The following is a 22,134-nucleotide window of genomic DNA, read 5'->3' on the forward strand; positions in this document are numbered from 1 at the left end:
TCAACTTGTTTACTAGATATGGAAGGAGAGGGGGAGGGGGAAAAGCGTACGCAAATATCCCTGACCAGTTCATCCATAGCGCATTGCCCTGAGACTGATGTTGTGGGTACCTGGAAGCGAAGTTTTGGCATTTTGAGCTTTCCTTTGTTGCAAATAGATCTATTTGTGGTGTTCCCCAAATTTGGATGTAAGTGTTTAGTATTTGGGGGTGAATCTCCCATTCGTGGATCTGTTGGTGATCCCGAGAGAGACTGTCTGCTAACTGATTCTGAATTCCTGGAATAAATTGTGCTATTAGGCTAATGTGGTTGTGAATCGCCCAATGCCATATTTTCTGTGTCAGGAGACACAACTGTGTCGAGTGTGTCCCTCCCTGTTTGTTTAGGTAATACATTGTTGTCATGTTGTCTGTTTTGACAAGAATGTATTTGTGTGTTATTATGGGTTGAAATGCTTTCAGCGCTAGAAATACTGCTAACAGTTCTAAGTGATTTATGTGAAACTGTATTTGTTGTATGTCCCATTGTCCTTGGATGCTGTGTTGATTGAGGTGTGCTCCCCACCCTGTCATGGAAGCATCTGTCGTTATCACGTATTGTGGCACTGGGTCTTGGAAAGGCCGCCCTTGGTTTAAATTTATACTGTTCCACCATTGAAGCAAGATGTATGTTTGGCGGTCTATCAACACCAGATCTAGAAGCTGACCCTGTGCTTGTGACCATTGTGATGCTAGGCACTGTTGTAAGGGCCGCATGTGCAACCTTGCATTTGGGACAATGGCTATGCATGAAGACATCATGCCTAGTAGTTTCATTACCATTTTGACTTGTATCCTTTGTTTTGGATACATGGCCTGTATCACATTGTGAAATGTGTGAACTCTTTGTGGACTTGGAGTGGCAATCCCTTTTGCTGTGTTGATTGCTGCACCTAAGTATTGCTGTGTTTGACACTGCAGAAGGTGTGACTTTGCGTAGTTGATTGAGAAACCTAGTTTGTGTAGGATTTCTATGACATTTTGTGTGTTGTGGACACCGTCTTAGCGTGTTGGTTTTGATTAACCAATCGTCCAGGTACGGGAACACATGTATTTGCTGCCTTCCGATATGTGCAGCTACTACTGCCAGGCATTTTGTAAACTCTTGGCGCAGTTATTCCGAATGGCAACACTTTGAATTGGTAATGTATCCCTTGGAATACAAACCTTAGGTACTTTCTGTGTGAAGGATGAATTGGTATATGGAAATATGCATCCTTTAGATCTAGTGTTGTCATGTAGTCTTGTTGTTTGAGCAGTGGGATTACGTCTTGTAATGTAACCATGTGAAAGTGGTCTGATTTGATTAATGTATTTAATGTTCTGAGATCTAGTATAGGTCTTAGACTCTTGTCTTTTTTGGGTATTAGAAAGTACAGTGAGTAAACTCCTGTGTTTAATTCTTGTTTTGGTATTAATTCTATTGCTTCTTTTTGTAGCAATGCTTGAACTTCTAATCCTAGAAGATCTATATGTTGTTTTGACATACTGTGTGTTTTCGGTGGGACTGTTGGAGGGAATTTGAGAAATTCTATGCAATAACCATGCTGGATAATTGCCAGTACCCAAGTATCTGTTATCTCTTCCCAATGTTTGTAAAATTGGCTTAGTCTCCCCCCCACAGGTGTTATGTGATGGGGATGTGTGATGTAGGAAGTTGGCTCTGTATGTGCTATTTCAAAGTAAGGAATAGCATGCACAGAGTCCAAGGGTTCCCCTTAGAGGTAAAATAGTGGTAAAAATAGATAATACTAATGCTCTATTTTGTGGTAGTGTGGTCGAGCAGTAGGCTTATCCAAGGAGTAGTGTTAAGCATTTGTTGTACATATACATAGACAATAAATGAGGTACACACACTCAGAGACAAATCCAGCCAATAGGTATTGTTATAGAAAAATATCTTTTCTTAGTTTATTTTAAGAACCACAGGTTCAAATTTAACATGTAATATCTTGTTTGAAAGGTACTGCATGTAAGTACATTAGGAACTTTGAATCATTTCACTTGCATGTATACTTTTCAAGTTATTCACAAATAGCTATTTCAAAAGTGGACACTTAGTGCAATTTTCACAGTTCCTGGGGGAGGTAAGTTTTTGTTAGTTTTACCAGGTAAGTAGGACACTTACAGGGTTCAGTTCTTGGTCCAAGGTAGCCCACCGTTGGGGGTTCAGAGCAACCCCAAAGTTACCACACCAGCAGCTCAGGGCCGGTCAGGTGCAGAGTTCAAAGTGGTGCCCAAAACGCACAGGCTTCAATGGAGAGAAGGGGGTGCCCCGGTTCCAGTCTGCCAGCAGGTAAGTACCCGCGTCTTCGGAGGGCAGACCAGGGGGGTTTTGTAGGGCACCGGGGGGGACACAAGCCCACACAGAAATTTCACCCTCAGCGGCGCGGGGGCGGCCGGGTGAAGTGTTAGAACAAGCGTCGGGTTCGCAATGGAAGTCAATGAGAGATCAAGGGATCTCTTCAGCGCTGCAGGCAGGCAAGGGGGGGCTTCCTCGGGGAAACCTCCACTTGGGCAAGGGAGAGGGACTCCTGGGGGTCACTTCTGCAGTGAAAGTCCGGTCCTTCAGGTCCTGGGGGCTGCGGGTGCAGGGTCTTTTCCAGGCGTCGGGACTTAGGTTTCAGAGAGTCGCGGTCAGGGGAAGCCTCGGGATTCCCTCTGCAGGCGGCGCTGTGGGGGCTCAGGGGGGACAGGTTTTGGTACTCACAGTCGCAGAGTAGTCCGGGGGTCCTCCCTGAGGTGTTGGTTCTCCATCAGCCGAGTCGGGGTCGCCTGGTGCAGTGTTGCAAGTCTCACGCTTCTTGCGGGGAGTTGCAGGGTTCTTTAAAGCTGCTTCTTGAAACAAAGTTGCAGTCTTTTTGGAGCAGGTCCGCTGTCCTCAGGAGTTTCTTGTCGTCGAAGCAGGGCAGTCCTCAGAGGATTCAGAGGTCGCTGGTCCCTTTGGAAGGCGTCGCTGGAGCAGAGTTCTTTGGAAGGCAGGAGACAGGCCGGTGAGTTTCTGGAGCCAAGGCAGTTGTCTTCTGGTCTTCCTCTGCAGTGGTTTTCAGCTAGGCAGTCCTTCTTGTAGTTGCAGGAATCTAGTTTCTAGGTTCAGGGAGAGCCCTTAAATACTAAATTTAAGGGCGTGTTTAGGTCTGGGGGGTTAGTAGCCAATGGCTACTAGCCCTGAGGGTGGGTACACCCTCTTTGTGCCTCCTCCCAAGGGGAGGGGGTCACATTCCTATCCCTATTGGGGGAATCCTCCTTCTACAAGATGGAGGATTTCTAAAAGTCAGAGTCACCTCAGCTCAGGACACCTTAGGGGCTGTCCTGACTGGCCAGTGACTCCTCCTTGTTTTTCTCATTATCTCTCCTGGACTTGCCGCCAAAAGTGGGGGCTGGGTCCAGGAGGCGGGCATCTCCACTAGCAGGAGTGCCTGGGGCATTGTAACACGAAGCTTGAGCCTTTGAAGCTCACTGCTAGGTGTTACAGTTCCTGCAGGGGGGAGGTGTGAAGCACCTCGACCCAGAGCAGGCTTTGTTTCTGTCCTCCGAGAGCACAAAGGCTCTCACCGCATGAGGTCAGACACTCGTCTCTCAGCAGCAGGCTGGCACAGACCAGTCAGTCCTGCACTGAACAATTGGGTAAAATACAGGGGGTATCTCTAAGATGCCCTCTGTGTGCATTTTTTAATAAATCCAACACTGGCATCAGTGTGGGTTTATTATTCTGAGAAGTTTGATACTAAACTTCCCAGTATTCAGTGTAGCCATTATGGAGCTGTGGAGTTCGTTTTTGACAGACTCCCAGCCCATATACTCTTATGGCTACCCTGCACTTACAATGTCTAAGGTTTTGCTTAGACACTGTAGGGGCATAGTACTCATGCACATATGCCCTCACCTGTGGTATAGTGCACCCTGCCTTAGGGCTGTAAGGCCTACTAGAGGGGTGACTTACCTATGCCACAGGCAGTGGGAGGTTGGCATGGCACCCTGAGGGGAGTGCCATGTCGACTTAGTCATTTTCTCCCCATCAGCACACACAAGCTGGCAAGCAGTGTGTTTGTGCTGAGTGAGGGGTCCCTAGGGTGGCATAAGACATGCTGCAGCCCTTAGAGACCTTCCCTGGCATCAGGGCCCTTGGTACCAGGGGTACCAGTTACAAGGGACTTACCTAGGTGCCAGGGTTGTGCCAATTGTGGCTCACCCCTTTGTCACAGCACCGCAGGACACTCCAGCTAGTGGAGTTGCCCGCCCCCTCCGGCCCCGGCCCCCACTTTTGGCGGCAAGGCCGGAGAAAATAATGAGAATAACAAGGAGGAGTCACTGGCCAGTCAGGACAGCACCTAAGGTGTCCTGAGCTGAAGTGACTCTGACTTTTAGAAATCCTCCATCTTGCAGATGGAGGATTCCCCCAATAGGGTTAGGATTGTGACCCCCTCCCCTTGGGAGGAGGCACAAAGAGGGTGTACCCACCCTCAGGGCTAGTAGCCATTGGCTACTAACCCCCCAGACCTAAACACGCCCTTAAATTTAGTATTTAAGGGCTACCCTGAACCCTAGAAAATTAGATTCCTGCAACAACAAGAAGAAGGACTGCCTAGCTGAAAACCCCTGCAGAGGAAGACCAGAAGACAACAACTGCCTTGGCTCCAGAAACTCACCGGCCTGTCTCCTGCCTTCCAAAGAACTCTGCTCCAGCGACGCCTTCCAAAGGGACCAGCGACCTCTGAATCCTCTGAGGACTGCCCTGCTTCGACGACGACAAGAAACTCCCGAGGACAGCAGACCTGCTCCAAAAAGACTGCAACTTTGTTTCAAGAAGCAGCTTTAAAGAACCCTGCAACTCCCCGCAAGAAGCGTGAGACTTGCAACACTGCACCCGGCGACCCCGACTCGGCTGGTGGAGAACCAACACCTCAGGGAGGACCCCCGGACTACTCTACGACTGTGAGTACCAAAACCTGTCCCCCCTGAGCCCCCACAGCGCCGCCTGCAGAGGGAATCCCGAGGATTCCCCTGACCGCGACTCTCTGAAACCTAAGTCCCGACGCCTGGAAAAGACCCTGCACCCGCAGCCCCCAGGACCTGAAGGACCGGACTTTCACTGCAGAAGTGACCCCCAGGAGTCCCTCTCCCTTGCCCAAGTGGAGGTTTCCCCGAGGAAGCCCCCCCTTGCCTGCCTGCAGCGCTGAAGAGATCCCTTGATCTCTCATTGACTTCCATTGCGAACCCGACGCTTGTTCTAACACTTCACCCGGCCGCCCCCGCGCCGCTGAGGGTGAAATTTCTGTGTGGGCTTGTGTCCCCCCCGGTGCCCTACAAAACCCCCCTGGTCTGCCCTCCGAAGACGCGGGTACTTACCTGCTGGCAGACTGGAACCGGGGCACCCCCTTCTCTCCATTGAAGCCTATGCGTTTTGGGCACCACTTTGAACTCTGCACCTGACCGGCCCTGAGCTGCTGGTGTGATAACTTTGGGGTTGCTCTGAACCCCCCAACGGTGGGCTACCTTGGACCAAGAACTGAACCCTGTCAGTGTCTTACTTACCTGGTAAAACTAACACAAACTTACCTCCCCCAGGAACTGTGAAAATTGCACAGTGTCCACTTTTGAAATAGCTATTTGTGAATAACTTGAAAAGTATACATGCAATTGAAATGATTCAAAGTTCCTAATGTACTTACCTGCAATACCTTTCAAACAAGATATTACATGTTAAATTTGAACCTGTGGTTCTTAAAATAAACTAAGAAAAGATATTTTTCTATAACAAAACCTATTGGCTGGATTTGTCTCTGAGTGTGTGTACCTCATTTATTGTCTATGTGTATGTGCAACAAATGCTTATCACTACTCCTTGGATAAGCCTACTGCTCGACCACACTACCACAAAATAGAGCATTAGTATTATCTATTTTTACCACTATTTTACCTCTAAGGGGAACCCTTGGACTCTGTGCATGCTATTCCTTACTTTGAAATAGCACATACAGAGCCAACTTCCTACATTGGTGGATCAGCGGTGGGGTACAAGACTTTGCATTTGCTGGACTACTCGGCCAATACCTGATCACACGACAAATTCCAAAATTGTCATTAGAAATTGATTTTTGCAATTTGAAAAGTTTTCTAAATTCTTAAAAGACCTGCTAGGGCCTTGTGTTAGATCCTGTTTAGCATTTCTTTTAGAGTTTAAAAGTTTGTAAAAGTTTGAATTAGATTCTAGAACCAGTTTTAGATTCTTAAAAAGTATTCCAACTTTTAGAAGCAAAATGTCTAGCACAGATGTGGCTGTGGTGGAACTCGACACCACACCTTACCTCCATCTACAGATGAGAGAGCTAAGGTCACTCTGTAAACTAAAGAAAATAGCAATGGGCCCCAAACCTACCAAAGTACAGCTCCAGGAGCTTTTGGCAGAGTTTGAAAAGGCCAACCCCTCTGAGGGTGGCAACTCAGAGGATGAAGATAGTGACTTGGAGGGAAATTCCCCCCCTCCAGTCCTACTTAGGGAGAGCAGGGCTACTCAAGCCCTGACTCCACAAATAGTCAGAGATGCTGGTTCCCTCACAGGAGGGACCAACAACTCAGAAATCACCGAGGATAGCTCCAGTGAAGAGGACATCCAGTTAGCCAGGATGGCCAAAAGATTGGCTTTGGAAAGACAGATCCTAGCCATAGAGAGGGAAAGACAAGAGATGGGCCTAGGACCCATCAATGGTGGCAGCAACATAAATAGGGTCAGAGATTCTCCTGACATGTTGAAAATACCCAAAGGGATTGTAACTAAATATGAAGATGGTGATGACATCACCAAATGGTTCACAGCTTTTGAGAGGGCTTGTGTAACCAGAAAAGTGAACAGATCTCACTGGGGTGCTCTCCTTTGGGAAATGTTCACAGGAAAGTGTAGGGATAGACTCCTCACACTCTCTGGAAAAGATGCAGAATCTTATGACCTCATGAAGGGTACCCTGATTGAGGGCTTTGGATTCTCCACTGAGGAGTATAGGATTAGATTCAGGGGGGCTCAAAAATCCTCGAGCCAGACCTGGGTTGACTTTGTAGACTACTCAGTAAAAACACTAGATGGTTGGATTCAAGGCAGTGGTGTAAGTAATTATGATGGGCTGTACAATTTATTTGTGAAAGAACACCTGTTAAGTAATTGTTTCAATGATAAACTGCATCAGCATCTGGTAGACCTAGGACCAATTTCTCCCCAAGAATTGGGAAAGAAGGCGGACCATTGGGTCAAGACTAGGGTGTCCAAAACTTCCACAGGGGGTGACCAAAAGAAAGGGGGTCACAAAACCTCCCCAGGGGAAAGGTGGTGAGACAGCCAAAAATAAAAATAGTAAAGAGTCTTCTACAGGCCCCCAAAAACCTGCACAGGAGGGTGGGCCCAGAGCCTCTTCACAAAACAATCCTGGGTACAAGGGTAAAAACTTTGATCCCAAAAAGGCATGGTGTCGAAACTGTAGTCAGTCTGGACACCAAACTGGAGACAAGGCCTGTCCCAAGAAAAGTTCCACTCCAAGCTCCAATCCAGGTAACACTGGAATGGCTAGTCTCCAAGTGGGATCAACAGTGTGCCCAGAGCAAATCAGGGTCCACACTGAAGCTACTCTAGTCTCGGAGGGTGGGGTGGATTTAGCCACACTAGCTGCCTGGCCGCCTAACATGCAAAAATACAGGCAGCAGCTCTTTATTAATGGGACAAGTGTAGAGGGCCTGAGGGATACAGGTGCCAGTGTCACCATGGTGACAGAGAAACTGGTTTCCCCTGGCCAATACCTGACTGGAAAAACGTATACAGTCACCAATGCTGACAATCAAACTAAAGCACATCCCATGGCAATGGTAACTTTAGAATGGGGAGGGGTCAATGGCCTGAAACAGGTGGTGGTCTCCTCAAACATCCCAGTAGACTGTCTGCTTGGAAATGACCTGGAGACCTCAGCATGGGCTGAGGTAGAACTAAAAACCCATGCAGCCATGCTGGGTATCCCTGAACTGGTGTGTGTAAAAACAAGAGCACAATGCAAGGCACAGGGTGAAAAAGTAGAGCTGGAGTCTGGAAAAATGGCCCAGCCTACCAAGAGAAAAGGAAAGTCAGTTGGGAAACCAACTGCAACACAGTCAGAAAAAGAGAACCTCTCTTCTCAGGAAGAAGTTCTGCCCTCTGAGGGAACTGAGCCTTTGGAGCTTGAACCTTATCAGGTTGAGCTCTTAGGCCCAGGGGGACCCTCAAGGGAGGAGCTGTGTAAGGGACAAGAAACCTGTCCCTCTCTTGAAGGCCTTAGGCAGCAAGCTGCTGAAGAGTCCAAGGGCAAGAAAAATGGAACACATAGGGTCTATTGGGAAGATGGACTCCTGTACACTGAGGCCAGAGACCCCAAACCTGGTGCCACTAGGAGAGTGGTAGTGCCTCAGTCGTTCAGAGAGTTTATTCTGACCTTAGCCCATGATATTCCCCTTGCTGGGCATTTGGGACAAACCAAGACGTGGGAGAGGTTAGTCAACCACTTCTACTGGCCCAATATGTCCCAGAAGGTTAAGGAGTTTTGCCTCTCCTGCCCCACCTGTCAATCCAGTGGTAAGACAGGTGGGCACCCAAAGGCCCCCCTCATTCCACTTCCAGTGGTGGGGGTCCCCTTTGAAAGAGTGGGTGTGGACATAGTTGGTCCACTGGAACCTCCCACAGCCTCAGGAAATATGTACATGTACATCCTAGTAGTAGTGGATCATGCTACTAGGTATCCTGAAGCTATTCCCCTGCAGTAGCCAAGGCCCTCATTGGTATCTTTACCAGAGTGGGTTTCCCTAAGGAGGTGGTGTCTGACAGAGGTACCAACTTCATGTCAGCATACCTAAAACACATGTGGAATGAGTGTGGAGTGACTTACAAATTCACTACACCATACCATCCCCAAACTAATGGCTTAGTTGAGAGATTCAACAAGTCATTAAAAGGCATGATCATGGGGCTCCCAGAAAAACTCAAAAGGAGATAGGATGTCCTCTTGCCATGTCTGCTTTTTGCTTACAGAGAGGTGCCACAGAAGGGAGTAGGATTCTCACCCTTTGAACTTCTGTTTGGTCACCCTGTAAGGGGACCACTTGCTCTTGTTAAACAAGGCTGGGAGAGACCTCTTCATGAGCCTAAACAAGACATAGTGGACTATGTACTTGGCCTTCGCTCTAGAATGGCAGAGTACATGGAAAAGGCAACCAAAAACCTTGAGGCCAGCCAACAGCTCCAGAAGTTTTGGTATGACCAAAAGGCTGCACTGGTTGAGTTCCAACCAGGGCAGAAAGTCTGGGTTCTGGAGCCTGTGGCTCCCAGGGCACTTCAGGACAAATGGAGAGGCCCTTACCCAGTGCTAGAAAGGAAGAGTCAGGTCACCTACCTGGTGGACCTGGGCACAAGCAGGAGCCCCAAGAGGGTGATCCATGTGAACCGCCTTAAGCTCTTCCATGACAGGGCTGATGTAAATCTGTTGATGGTAACAGATGAGGATCAGGAGGCAGAGAGTGAACCTCTCCCTGATCTTCTGTCATCAGACCCAAAAGATGGCTCAGTAGATGGAGTGATCTACTCAGACACCCTCTCTGGCCAACAGCAAGCTGATTGTAGGAGAGTCCTACAACAGTTTCCTGAACTCTTCTCCCTAACCCCTGGTCAGACCCACCTGTGTACCCATGATGTGGACACAGGAGACAGCATGCCTGTCAAAAACAAAATCTTTAGACAGTCTGACCATGTTAAGGAAAGCATTAAGGTGGAAGTCCACAAGATGCTGGAATTGGGAGTAATTGAGCGCTCTGACAGCCCCTGGGCTAGCCCAGTGGTCTTAGTCCCCAAACCTCACACCAAAGATGGAAAGAAAGAGATGAGGTTTTGTGTGGACTACAGAGGGCTCAATTCTGTCACCAAGACAGATGCTCATCCAATTCCTAGAGCTGATGAGCTCATAGATAAATTAGGTGCTGCCAAATTCTTAAGTACCTTTGACTTGACAGCAGGGTACTGGCAAATAAAAATGGCACCTGGAGCAAAAGAGAAAACAGCATTCTCCACACCTGATGGGCATTATCAGTTTACTGTTATGCCTTTTGGTTTAAAGAATGCCCCTGCCACCTTCCAAAGGTTGGTGAATCAAGTCCTTGCTGGCTTGGAGTCCTTTAGCACAGCTTATCTTGATGATATTGCTGTCTTCAGCTCCACCTGGCAGGATCACCTGGTCCACCTGAAGAAGGTTTTGAAGGCTCTGCAATCTGCAGGCCTCTCTATCAAGGCATCCAAATGCCAGATAGGGCAGGGAACTGTGGTTTACTTGGGACACCTTGTAGGTGGAGGCCAAGTTCAGCCACTCCAACCCAAGATCCAGACTATTCTGGACTGGGTAGCTCCAAAAACCCAGACTCAAGTCAGGGCATTCCTTGGCTTGACTGGGTATTACAGGAGGTTTGTGAAGGGATATGGATCCATTGTGACAGCCCTCACTGAACTCACCTCCAAGAAAATGCCCAAGAAAGTGAACTGGACTGTGGAATGCCAACAGGCCTTTGACACCCTGAAACAAGCAATGTGCTCAGCACCAGTTCTAAAAGCTCCAGATTATTCTAAGCAGTTCATTGTGCAGACAGATGCCTCTGAACATGGGATAGGGGCAGTTTTGTCCCAAACAAATGATGATGGCCTTGATCAGCCTGTTGCTTTCATTAGCAGGAGGTTACTCCCCAGGGAGCAGTGTTGGAGTGCCATTGAGAGGGAGGCCTTTGCTGTGGTTTGGTCCCTGAAGAAGCTGAGACCATACCTCTTTGGGACTCACTTCCTAGTTCAAACTGACCACAGACCTCTCAAATGGCTGATGCAAATGAAAGGTGAAAATCCTAAACTGTTGAGGTGGTCCATCTCCCTACAGGGAATGGACTTTATAGTGGAACACAGACCTGGGACTGCCCATGCCAATGCAGATGGCCTTTCCAGGTTCTTCCACTTAGAAAATGAAGACTCTCTTGGGAAAGGTTAGTCTCATCCTCTTTCGTTTGGGGGGGGGGGGGGGTTGTGTAAGGAAATGCCTCCTTGGCATGGTTGCCCCCTGACTTTTTGCCTTTGCTGATGCTATGTTTACAATTGAAAGTGTGCTGAGGCCTGCTAACCAGGCCCCAGCACCAGTGTTCTTTCCCTAACCTGTACTTTTGTATCCACAATTGGCAGGCCCTGGCATCCAGATAAGTCCCTTGTAACTGGTACTTCTAGTACCAAGGGCCCTGATGCCAAGGAAGGTCTCTAAGGGCTGCAGCATGTCTTATGCCACCCTGGAGACCTCTCACTCAGCACAGACACACTGCTTGCCAGCTTGTGTGTGCTAGTGAGAACAAACCGAGTAAGTCGACATGGCACTCCCCTCAGGGTGCCATGCCAGCCTTTCACTGCCTATGCAAGTATAGGTCAGTCACCCCTCTAGCAGGCCTTACAGCCCTAAGGCAGGGTGCACTATACCATAGGCGAGGGTACCAGTGCATGAGCATGGTACCCCTACAGTGTCTAAACAAAACCTTAGACATTGTAAGTGCAGGGAAGCCATAAGAGTATATGGTCTGGGAGTTTGTCAAACACGAACTCCACAGCACCATAATGGCTACACTGAAAACTGGGAAGTTTGGTATCAAACTTCTCAGCACAATAAATGCACACTGATGCCAGTGTACATTTTATTGCAAAATACACCCCAGAGGGCACCTTAGAGGTGCCCCCTGCAACTTAACCGACTGTCTGTGTAGGCTGACTAGTTCCAGCAGCCTGCCACACTAGAGACATGTTGCTGGCCCCATGGGGAGAGTGCCTTTGTCACTCTGAGGCCAGTAACAAAGCCTGCACTGGGTGGAGATGCTAACACCTCCCCCAGGCAGGAGCTGTAACACCTGGCGGTGAGCCTCAAAGGCTCACCCCTTTGTCACAGCCCAGCAGGGCACTCCAGCTTAGTGGAGTTGCCCGCCCCCTCCGGCCACGGCCCCCACTTTTGGCGGCAAGGCTGGAGGGAACAAAGAAAGCAACAAGGAGGAGTCACTGGCCAGTCAAGACAGCCCCTAAGGTGTCCTGAGCTGAAGTGACTAACTTTTAGAAATCCTCCATCTTGCAGATGGAGGATTCCCCCAATAGGGTTAGGATTGTGACCCCCTCCCCTTGGGAGGAGGCACAAAGAGGGTGTACCCACCCTCAGGGCTAGTAGCCATTGGCTACTAACCCCCCAGACCTAAACACGCCCTTAAATTTAGTATTTAAGGGCTACCCTGAACCCTAGAAAATTAGATTCCTGCAACTACAAGAAGAAGGACTGCCTAGCTGAAAACCCCTGCAGAGGAAGACCAGAAGACAACAACTGCCTTGGCTCCAGAAACTCACCGGCCTGTCTCCTGCCTTCCAAAGAACTCTGCTCCAGCGACGCCTTCCAAAGGGACCAGCGACCTCTGAATCCTCTGAGGACTGCCCTGCTTCGACGACGACAAGAAACTCCCGAGGACAGCGGACCTGCTCCAAAAAGACTGCAACTTTGTTTCAAGAAGCAGCTTTAAAGAATCCTGCAACTCCCCGCAAGAAGCGTGAGACTTGCAACACTGCACCCGGCGACCCCGACTCGGCTGGTGGAGAACCAACACCTCAGGGAGGACCCCCGGACTACTCTACGACTGTGAGTACCAAAACCTGTCCCCCCTGAGCCCCCACAGCGCCGCCTGCAGAGGGAATCCAGAGGCTTCCCCTGACCGCGACTCTCTGAAACCTAAGTCCCGACGCCTGGAAAAGACCCTGCACCCGCAGCCCCCAGGACCTGAAGGACCGGACTTTCACTGCAGAAGTGACCCCCAGGAGTCCCTCTCCCTTGCCCAAGTGGAGGTTTCCCCGAGGAAGCCCCCCCTTGCCTGCCTGCAGCGCTGAAGAGATCCCTTGATCTCTCATTGACTAACATTGCGAACCCGACGCGTGTTCTAACACTGCACCCGGACGCCCCCACACCGCTGAGGGTGAAATTTCTGTGTGGGCTTGTGTCCCCCCCGGTGCCCTACAAAACCCCCCTGGTCTGCCCTCCGAAGACGCGGGTACTTACCTTGCAAGCAGACCGGAACCGGGGCACCCCCTTCTCTCCATTATAGCCTATGCGTTTTGGGCACCACTTTGAACTCTGCACCTGACCGGCCCTGAGCTGCTGGTGTGGTGACTTTGGGGTTGCTCTGAACCCCCAACGGTGGGCTACCTTGGACCAAGAACTGAGCCCTGTAAGTGTCTTACTTACCTGGTAAAACTAACAAAAACTTACCTCCCCCAGGAACTGTGAAAATTGCACTAAGTGTCCACTTTTAAAGTAGCTATTTGTGAATAACTTGAAAAGTATACATGCAATTGAAATGATTCAAAGTTCCTAATGTACTTACCTGCAATACCTTTCCAACAAGATATTACATGTTAAATTTGAACCTGTGGTTCTTAAAATAAACTAAGAAAATATATTTTTCTATAACAAAACCTATTGGCTGGATTTGTCTGAGTGTGTGTACCTCATTTATTGTCTATGTGTATGTGCAACAAATGCTTAACACTACTCCTTGGATAAGCCTACTGCTCGACCACACTACCACAAAATAGAGCATTAGTATTATCTATTTTTACCACTATTTTACCTCTAAGGGGAACCCTTGGACTCTGTGCATGCTATTCCTTACTTTGAAATAGCACATACAGAGCCAACTTCCTACATCCGGTCTGAGTGTCTCACCAGCAGGAGGCCAGAGCAGTGTCTGGGGTCAGCAGCAGCGTGGGCTGACTGCTAGACCCCATAAGGCTGCACAGGCAGAACTGGGGGATCCCCCAGGAGACCCCTAGATTACATGATATCATTCAACTAAAAATGGAATTGTTGTAGCTGCAGGATTCTAACATACTAGATAACAAACCTCCCTAGGTTAGGAGAAGCCATTACACTTGGATACATGCACCCTGCCCTTGGGCTAAAAGGCCTACTAGAGGGGTGACTTATAATGTCTAAGTGCAGTGGTCAGGCTTGGCAGTGAAAGGCAGCATGCACCCTTTCACGCAGGGTGCAATGGCAGGCCTGCAGTCAGTTTACATTGCCTCCCATGAATGGCATAATATATGCTGCAGCCCCCGGGGGACCCCTGGTGTACCAATGTCCTGGGTAACTAGGTACCATATACTAAGGACTTACATGGGTGCACCAGCATGCCACTTGTGGGTATGACATGTTACTAACAATGTAATTTAGGAGCGAGAGCATAGTCACTGGGGTCCAAGTTAGCAGGATCCCAGTGAACTACAGTCCAGACACACTGACAGCGGGCAAAAAGTGGGGGTAACTATACCAGAAAGATGGCACTTTACTACAAAGATCCTATGCTGATCCAAGCTTTCTGCTAGAATATTTTAAGGTCATGGCACAATAGACTGAAAGTACAAACTGGAAACAATCTAAATCTGAACAGGGGAATCATTGCTTAAAGAAGTTAAGCTCACCCTTACCCGTTTGAAGATATTTCCTGACTCTATACCATATTTAGAAATTTTTGGTCATGTATATATCATCATCAATTAAATTTATAAAGCACGCTACTCACCCGTGAGGGTCTCAAGGCGCTAGGGGTGGGGGGTCTTGAGCTGCCTCGGGAAGGCAAGGTGGTCCTGAGGTGGGCGTGGAGGGAGTTCCACGTCTTGGCTGCCAGGGAGAAGGATTTCCCACCTGCAGTGGTACGGTGGATGCGAGGGACGGCGGCGAGTGAATGGCTGGTGGAACGAAGTTGACGGGTGGGCGTGTAGAAGGTGAGGCGACGGTTGAGGTATTCGGGGCCCTTGTTGTGGAGGGCTTTGTGTGTGTGGGTGAGGAGAATGAAGGTGATCCTTTTGTTGATGGTAGCCAGTGCAGGTGTCTCAGGTGGGCGGAGATGTGGCTGTGGCAGGGTACGTCAAGGATGAGGCGTGCAGAGGCGTTCTGTATTCACTGAAGAAGTTTCTGAAGTTTTGCGGTGATTCCTGCGTATAGAGTTTCCGTAGTCTAGGCGGCTCGTGACGAGGGCGTGGGTCAGTTTTTCTGGTGTCAGCGGGGATCCAGCGAAGATCTTTCAGAGCATGCGGAGTGTGAGGAAGCAAGAAGACGAGACGGCGTTGACTTGTTTGGTCATGGTGAGAAGGGGGTCCAGGATGAATCCGAGGTTGCGTCCGTGGTCTGAGGGGGTCGGTGCGGTGCCCAGGGCCGTGGGCCACCAGGAATAGTCCCAGGCGGACGGGGTGTTTCCAAGGATGAGGACTTCCGTTTTGTCTGAGTTCAGCTTCAGGCGGCTGAGTTTCATCCATTCTGCAACGTCTTTCATTCCATCCTGCAGGTTGGTTTTGGCAGTGGCTGGGTCTTTGTTGAGGGAATGTATCAGCTGGGTGTCGTCGGCGTAGGAGATGATGTTGATGTGTTTGCGTGCGATGTCGGCGAGGGGGCTCATGTAGACATTTAAGAGTCGGGCTGAGCGAGGAGCCCTGTGGGACGCCGCAGATGATCTCGGTGGGATCCGAGCGGAAAGGCGGGACATATGGCTTAAAGTGATCACATGGTCAAGTTAATCACTGTCAAGTTATCAAGCCAACACGAATTTCTAAAAAAAAAAAAATCTTCAACTTTTATATATAATAAAAAAAAAAGTTTTTAAAAAAGGTACTACAACATCTTTATAATTCCATGGGCCCGGGAACTGCTTGTGTACAGCTTCTTGGGTACTGAGCAGTGTTCTGGAAGATTGAAAAATGTAATTGGGATGCACTTTAGATAATCCCCAAATTGCTTCTGAACTTTTTAGCTTTTTTTCCCCCTGCAGGTAGCACTCATCTCAGACTTCATGGAAAAATAAAACGTGCACCTAGAATTTCCGGTGAAAAGCTGCACACAGTACCTGGTTAGAGACCCAATGTACATAACATTTGATTACCGCAATCTAGAGGCTCACCTGAATACGGTCCATTCCTTCCTAAAAAATATATATTTTTTTTATCACTCCATGACAGTTGAGCAACTTTTGGCAGACTTAATAGCTCTTTCTTCCAAATATAACCAGAGGGGTACTATCTTTCACGGGAACAACAGAAGTTTAGTATGTACATTTTAATGCGCCTGGGACACTTATTATACAATAAGGTGCAGATTGGTATTTGAACAGGCAGGCCTTTTCTAGGAGGCTTGTGCTGTCCATGAAGCCTCTGAATAAAAGGCTTTATCTGAGATCCAACTATGAAAACTTCCAGTAATGTCTGATGTCAGTGATCAGACAGTCTGCCTAGGTGTTGCTCAGAGCAAAGCTTTCAATGCGAACTACTTAAAGCTTAGAACCCCAAAGGAGTCAAATCCTTTAGAATTGTACTGACTAGCACTGGTGCACCGAATGCACAGGTCAAAAGAAGTACCACTTAATGGATCAAGTGGCCAGAATTTATCCTACCTTGGTTATCAATGGTGAAAGTCAGAGTAGCACAAGCTAGAGAGAGGAGGTGAAATTTCATAATTCTGGCAGTCAGCTTGTTCCAAATGTGATGTTTGGTGCGCCTACAAAGAATAATGCATTACAGACGAAAATGGATATTTACTTACCTGTGATTCTGAGGTTTAAGGAACTCAAATGATATCATAAGCACTAAATTAAGCAGAAAGTAGTGCAAAGAACTCAATAGAGATAAAATCCCTTAAATAACATTAAAATGCCTTACAAAATCAGCATTTTCTTTTTGTTTAAAACAAATTTTTCAAAATTGAAAATAATTCAGGGAAAGCAGACTTACCATCACAAACTGGCAAAGTTGAAATATCTGTGAGAATTCATTGCACATACTAAAAATAAAAGAAAGTTTTGTTTAAAAGAAAAAAAAAAAAAGTATAAACCAATGCTTAATGCAAACAGATTCTTCGCCATTATTGCACACTCAAGAATAACAAGAACATTTTTAAAAAATACATCGTTCCGAAAAGTGCAAAAAAATTTACATACTGGAAACTCCAGATCAGTATCCTCAGATTCACATCCAAGACTCAGTCCCAGCTATTTGGCTAGGAACCTCTAGTATTTTTTCAAGAAGTAGTAACCAAATGGTTACCAGTAGGAGTATTTTTACAGACTGAAGTGTTTTCTGGATTCACATGCTCTGCATCTATTCTTCCATGTAATTGTTAGGTGTGGAATCGTGTTTGGTCCGGTTTTATTTTTTTTGGGCTTCAACCACCATTTGGTTTTAAGTTCATCATTAGTGACGTCAGTTGGCAGCTTGGACGTTCCTGTGCATGGACACCATCTTCAGACTCCTTTTTCTCCTTGCACATATTGTTTTTCTAACATCCCGTGTCTTGAATTGCTGTTCTCCTTGCCGGCCCTCATAGAATGTGCTCTAGGGTTCACAGATAGCAGTCTTTTTGCTTTGACATAAGAAGTTTGTATACATTTAACTATCCATCTAGCTATGCCAGTTTTGGAAATTGGACTGCCTTTGTGAGGTAGTGAAAAAGCTATAAAGAGCTATTTAGTTTTCTCAAACTCTGATTCTGTCAATGTAAATTATGTGTGCTCTTAATTTCTAGAGTGTGGAGATCTTTCGCCAGCAGAGTCAGGTTGCAGAAAGAAGATGGGTAGTTCAATGGACTGGTTTATGTGAAATTGAGGAACCACTTTATGGATAGGGTTAGTGTAAGGAAATGCCTCCTTGGCATGGTTGCCCCCTGACTTTTTGCCTTTGCTGATGCTATGTTTACAATGGAAAGTGTGCTGAGGCCTGCTAACCAGGCCCCAGCACCAGTGTTCTTTCCCTAACCTGTACTTTTGTATCCACAATTGGCAGACCCTGGCATCCAGATAAGTCCCTTGTAACTGGTACTTCTAGTACCAAGGGCCCTGATGCCAAGGAAGGTCTCTAAGGGCTGCAGCATGTCTTATGCCACCCTGGAGACCTCTCACTAAGCACAGACACTCTGCTTGCCAGCTTGTGTGTGCTAGTGAGGACAAAACGAGTAAGTCGACATGGCACTCCCCTCAGGGTGCCATGCCAGCCTCTCACTGCCTATGCAGTATAGGTAAGACACCCCTCTAGCAGGCCTTACAGCCCTAAGGCAGGGTGCACTATACCATAGGTGAGGGTGCCAGTGCATGAGCATGGTACCCCTACAGTGTCTAAACAAAACCTTAGACATTGTAAGTGCAGGGTAGCCATAAGAGTATATGGTCTGGGAGTCTGTCAAACACGAACTCCACAGCACCATAATGGCTACACTGAAAACTGGGAAGTTTGGTATCAAACTTCTCAGCACAATAAATGCACACTGATGCCAGTGTACATTTTATTGTAAAATACACCCCAGAGGGCACCTTAGAGGTGCCCCCTGAAACTTAACCGACTATCTGTGTAGGCTGACTAGTTTTAGCAGCCTGCCACAAACCGAGACATGTTGCTGGCCCCATGGGGAGAGTGCCTTTGTCACTCTGAGGCCAGTAACAAAGCCTGCACTGGGTGGAGATGCTAACACCTCCCCCAGGCAGAAATTGTCACACCTGGCGGTGAGCCTCAAAGGCTCACCTCCTTTGTGCCAACCCAGCAGGACACTCCAGCTAGTGGAGTTGCCCGCCCCCTCCGGCCAGGCCCCACTTTTGGCGGCAAGGCCGGAGAAAATAATGAGAAAAACAAGGAGGAGTCACTGGCCAGTCAGGACAGCCCCTAAGGTGTCCTGAGCTGAAGTGACTCTAACTTTTAGAAATCCTCCATCTTGCAGATGGAGGATTCCCCCAATAGGGTTAGGATTGTGACCCCCTCCCCTTGGGAGGAGGCACAAAGAGGGTGTACCCACCCTCAGGGCTAGTAGCCATTGGCTACTAACCCCCCAGACCTAAACACGCCCTTAAATTTAGTATTTAAGGGCTACCCTGAACCCTAGAAAATTAGATTCCTGCAACTACAAGAAGGACTGCCTAGCTGAAAACCCCTGCAGAGGAAGACCAGAAGACGACAACTGCCTTGGCTCCAGAAACTCACCGGCCTGTCTCCTGCCTTCCAAAGATCCTGCTCCAGCGACGCCTTCCAAAGGGACCAGCGACCTCGACATCCTCTGAGGACTGCCCCTGCTTCGAAAAGACAAGAAACTCCCGAGGACAGCGGACCTGCTCCAAGAAAAGCTGCAACTTTGTTTCCAGCAGCTTTAAAGACCCTGCAAGCTCCCCGCAAGAAGCGTGAGACTTGCAACACTGCACCCGGCGACCCCGACTCGGCTGGTGGCGATCCAACACCTCAGGAGGGACCCCAGGACTACTCTGATACTGTGAGTACCAAAACCTGTCCCCCCTGAGCCCCCACAGCGCCGCCTGCAGAGGGAATCCCGAGGCTTCCCCTGACCGCGACTCTTTGAACCTAACGTCCCGACGCCTAGGAGAGACCCTGCACCCGCAGCCCCCAGGACCTGAAGGACCGGACTTTCACTGGAGAAGTGACCCCCAGGAGTCCCTCTCCCTTGCCCAAGTGGAGGTTTCCCCGAGGAATCCCCCCCTTGCCTGCCTGCAGCGCTGAAGAGATCCCGAGATCTCTCAGACTAACATTGCGAACCCGACGCCTGTTTCTACACTGCACCCGGCCGCCCCCGCGCTGCTGAGGGTGAAATTTCTGTGTGGGCTTGTGTCCCCCCCGGTGCCCTACAAAACCCCCCTGGTATGCCCTCCGAAGACGCGGGTACTTACCTGCAAGCAGACCGGAACCGGGGCACCCCCTTCTCTCCATTCTAGCCTATGTGTTTTGGGCACCACTTTGAACTCTGCACCTGACCGGCCCTGAGCTGCTGGTGTGGTGACTTTGGGGTTGCTCTGAACCCCCAACGGTGGGCTACCTTGGACCAAGAACTGAACCCTGTAAGTGTCTTACTTACCTGGTAAAATTAACAAAAAACTTACCTCCCCCAGGAACTGTGAAAATTGCACTAAGTGTCCACTTTTAAAACAGCTATTTGTCAATAACTTGTAAAGTATACATGCAATTTTTATGATTTGAAGTTCCTAAAGTACTTACCTGCAATACCTTTCGAATGAGATATTACATGTAGAATTTGAACCTGTGGTTCTTAAAATAAACTAAGAAAAGATATTTTTCTATACAAAAACCTATTGGCTGGATTTGTCTCTGAGTGTGTGTACCTCATTTATTGTCTATGTGTATGTACAACAAATGCTTAACACTACTCCTTGGATAAGCCTACTGCTCGACCACACTACCACAAAATAGAGCATTAGTATTATCTCTTTTTGCCACTATCTTACCTCTAAGGGGAACCCTTGGACTCTGTGCATGCTATTCCTTACTTTGAAATAGCACATACAGAGCCAACTTCCTACATTGGTGGATCAGCGGTGGGGTACAAGACTTTGCATTTGCTGGACTACTCAGCCAATACCTGATCACACGACAAATTCCAAAATTGTCATTAGAAATTCATTTTTGCAATTTGAAATTTTTCTAAATTCTTAAAAGTCCTGCTAGGGCCTTGTGTGTTAAGTCCCTGTTTAGCATTGTCTTTTAGAGTTTAAAAGTTTGTTAAAAGTTTGAAATTAGATTCTAGAAACAGTTTTAGATTCTTTAAAAAGTATTCCAACTCTTAGCAGAATAATGTCTGATACAGAGATGCAGGTGGTGGAACTCGACACCACACCTTACCTCCATCTTAAGATGAGGGAGCTAAGGTCTCTCTGTAATATCAAAAAAATAACCATTGGCTCCAGACCTACCAAAATTCAGCTCCAGGAGCTGTTGGCAGAGTTTGAAAAAGCCAACCCCTCGGATGATGACATCACAGAGGAAGAAATTAGTGACTTGGAGGCCAATGTCCCTCCTCCAGTCCTAAATAGGGAGAACAGGACCCCTCAAGTCCTGTCTCCAACTGTGTTAGTCAGAAATAGTGAGTCCCTCACAGGAGGGTCCCACATTTCTGAAATCACTGAGGATGCTCTCAGTGAAGATGACCTCCTGTTAGCCAGGATGGCCAAAAGATTGGCTTTAGAGAGACAGCTCCTAGCCATAGAAAGGGAAAGACAAGAGATGGGCCTAGGACCCATCAATGGTGGCAGCAATATAAATAGAGTCAGAGATTCTCCTGACATGTTAAAAATCCCCAAAGGGATTGTGACAAAATATGAAGATGGTGATGACATCACCAAATGGTTCACAGCTTTTGAGAGGGCTTGTGTAACCAGAAAAGTGAACAGATCTCACTGGGGTGCTCTCCTTTGGGAAATGTTCACTGGAAAGTGTAGGGATAGACTCCTCACACTCTCTGGAAAAGATGCAGAATCTTATGACCTCATGAAGGGTACCCTGATTGAGGGCTTTGGATTCTCCACTGAGGAGTACAGGATTAGGTTCAGGGGGGCTCAAAAATCCTCGAGCCAGACCTGGGTTGACTTTGTTGACTACTCAGTGAAAACACTAGATGGTTGGATTCAAGGCAGTGGTGTAAGTAATTATGATGGGCTGTACAATTTATTTGTGAAAGAACACCTGTTAAGTAATTGTTTCAATGATAAACTGCATCAGCATCTGGTAGACCTAGGACCAATTTCTCCCCAAGAATTGGGAAAGAAGGCGGACCATTGGGTCAAGACAAGGGTGTCCAAGACTTCAACAGGGGGTGACCAAAAGAAAGGGGTCACAAAGACTCCCCAGGGGAAGGGTGATGAGACAACCAAAACTAAAAATAGTAAAGAGTCTTCTACAGGCCCCCAAAAACCTGCACAGGAGGGTGGGCCCAGAGCCTCTTCACAAAACAAAGGGTACAAGGGTAAAAACTTTGATCCCAAAAAGGCCTGGTGTCATAGCTGTAAACAGCATGGACACCAAACTGGAGACAAGGCCTGTCCCAAGAAAGGTTCCACTCCAAACTCCCATCCAGGTAACACTGGTATGGCTAGTCTCCAAGTGGGATCAACAGTGTGCCCAGAGCAAATCAGGGTCCACACTGAAGCTACTCTAGTTTCTGAGGGTGGGGTGGATTTAGCCACACTAGCTGTCTGGCCGCCTAACATGCAAAAATACAGACAGC

The 22,134-nt window shown here is 48.0% G+C and overlaps 1 protein-coding gene across 2 annotated transcripts in view; it reads right to left on the reverse strand.

Annotated features, from left to right (window-relative positions):
• Positions 1-22,134, reverse strand: part of XPO1 (exportin 1) — a 717,353-nt gene that overhangs the window by 501,462 nt on the left and 193,757 nt on the right. For both annotated transcript variants that reach the window (XM_069234402.1, XM_069234401.1), the window contains exon 8: positions 16,860-16,908. In XM_069234402.1, the coding sequence (XP_069090503.1) occupies positions 16,860-16,908 (49 nt within the window). The remainder of the gene's footprint in view (positions 1-16,859; positions 16,909-22,134) is intronic.

Source organism: Pleurodeles waltl, chromosome 5 (genome assembly GCF_031143425.1).
Source record: "Pleurodeles waltl isolate 20211129_DDA chromosome 5, aPleWal1.hap1.20221129, whole genome shotgun sequence".
Classification (NCBI taxonomy): domain Eukaryota; kingdom Metazoa; phylum Chordata; class Amphibia; order Caudata; family Salamandridae; genus Pleurodeles; species Pleurodeles waltl.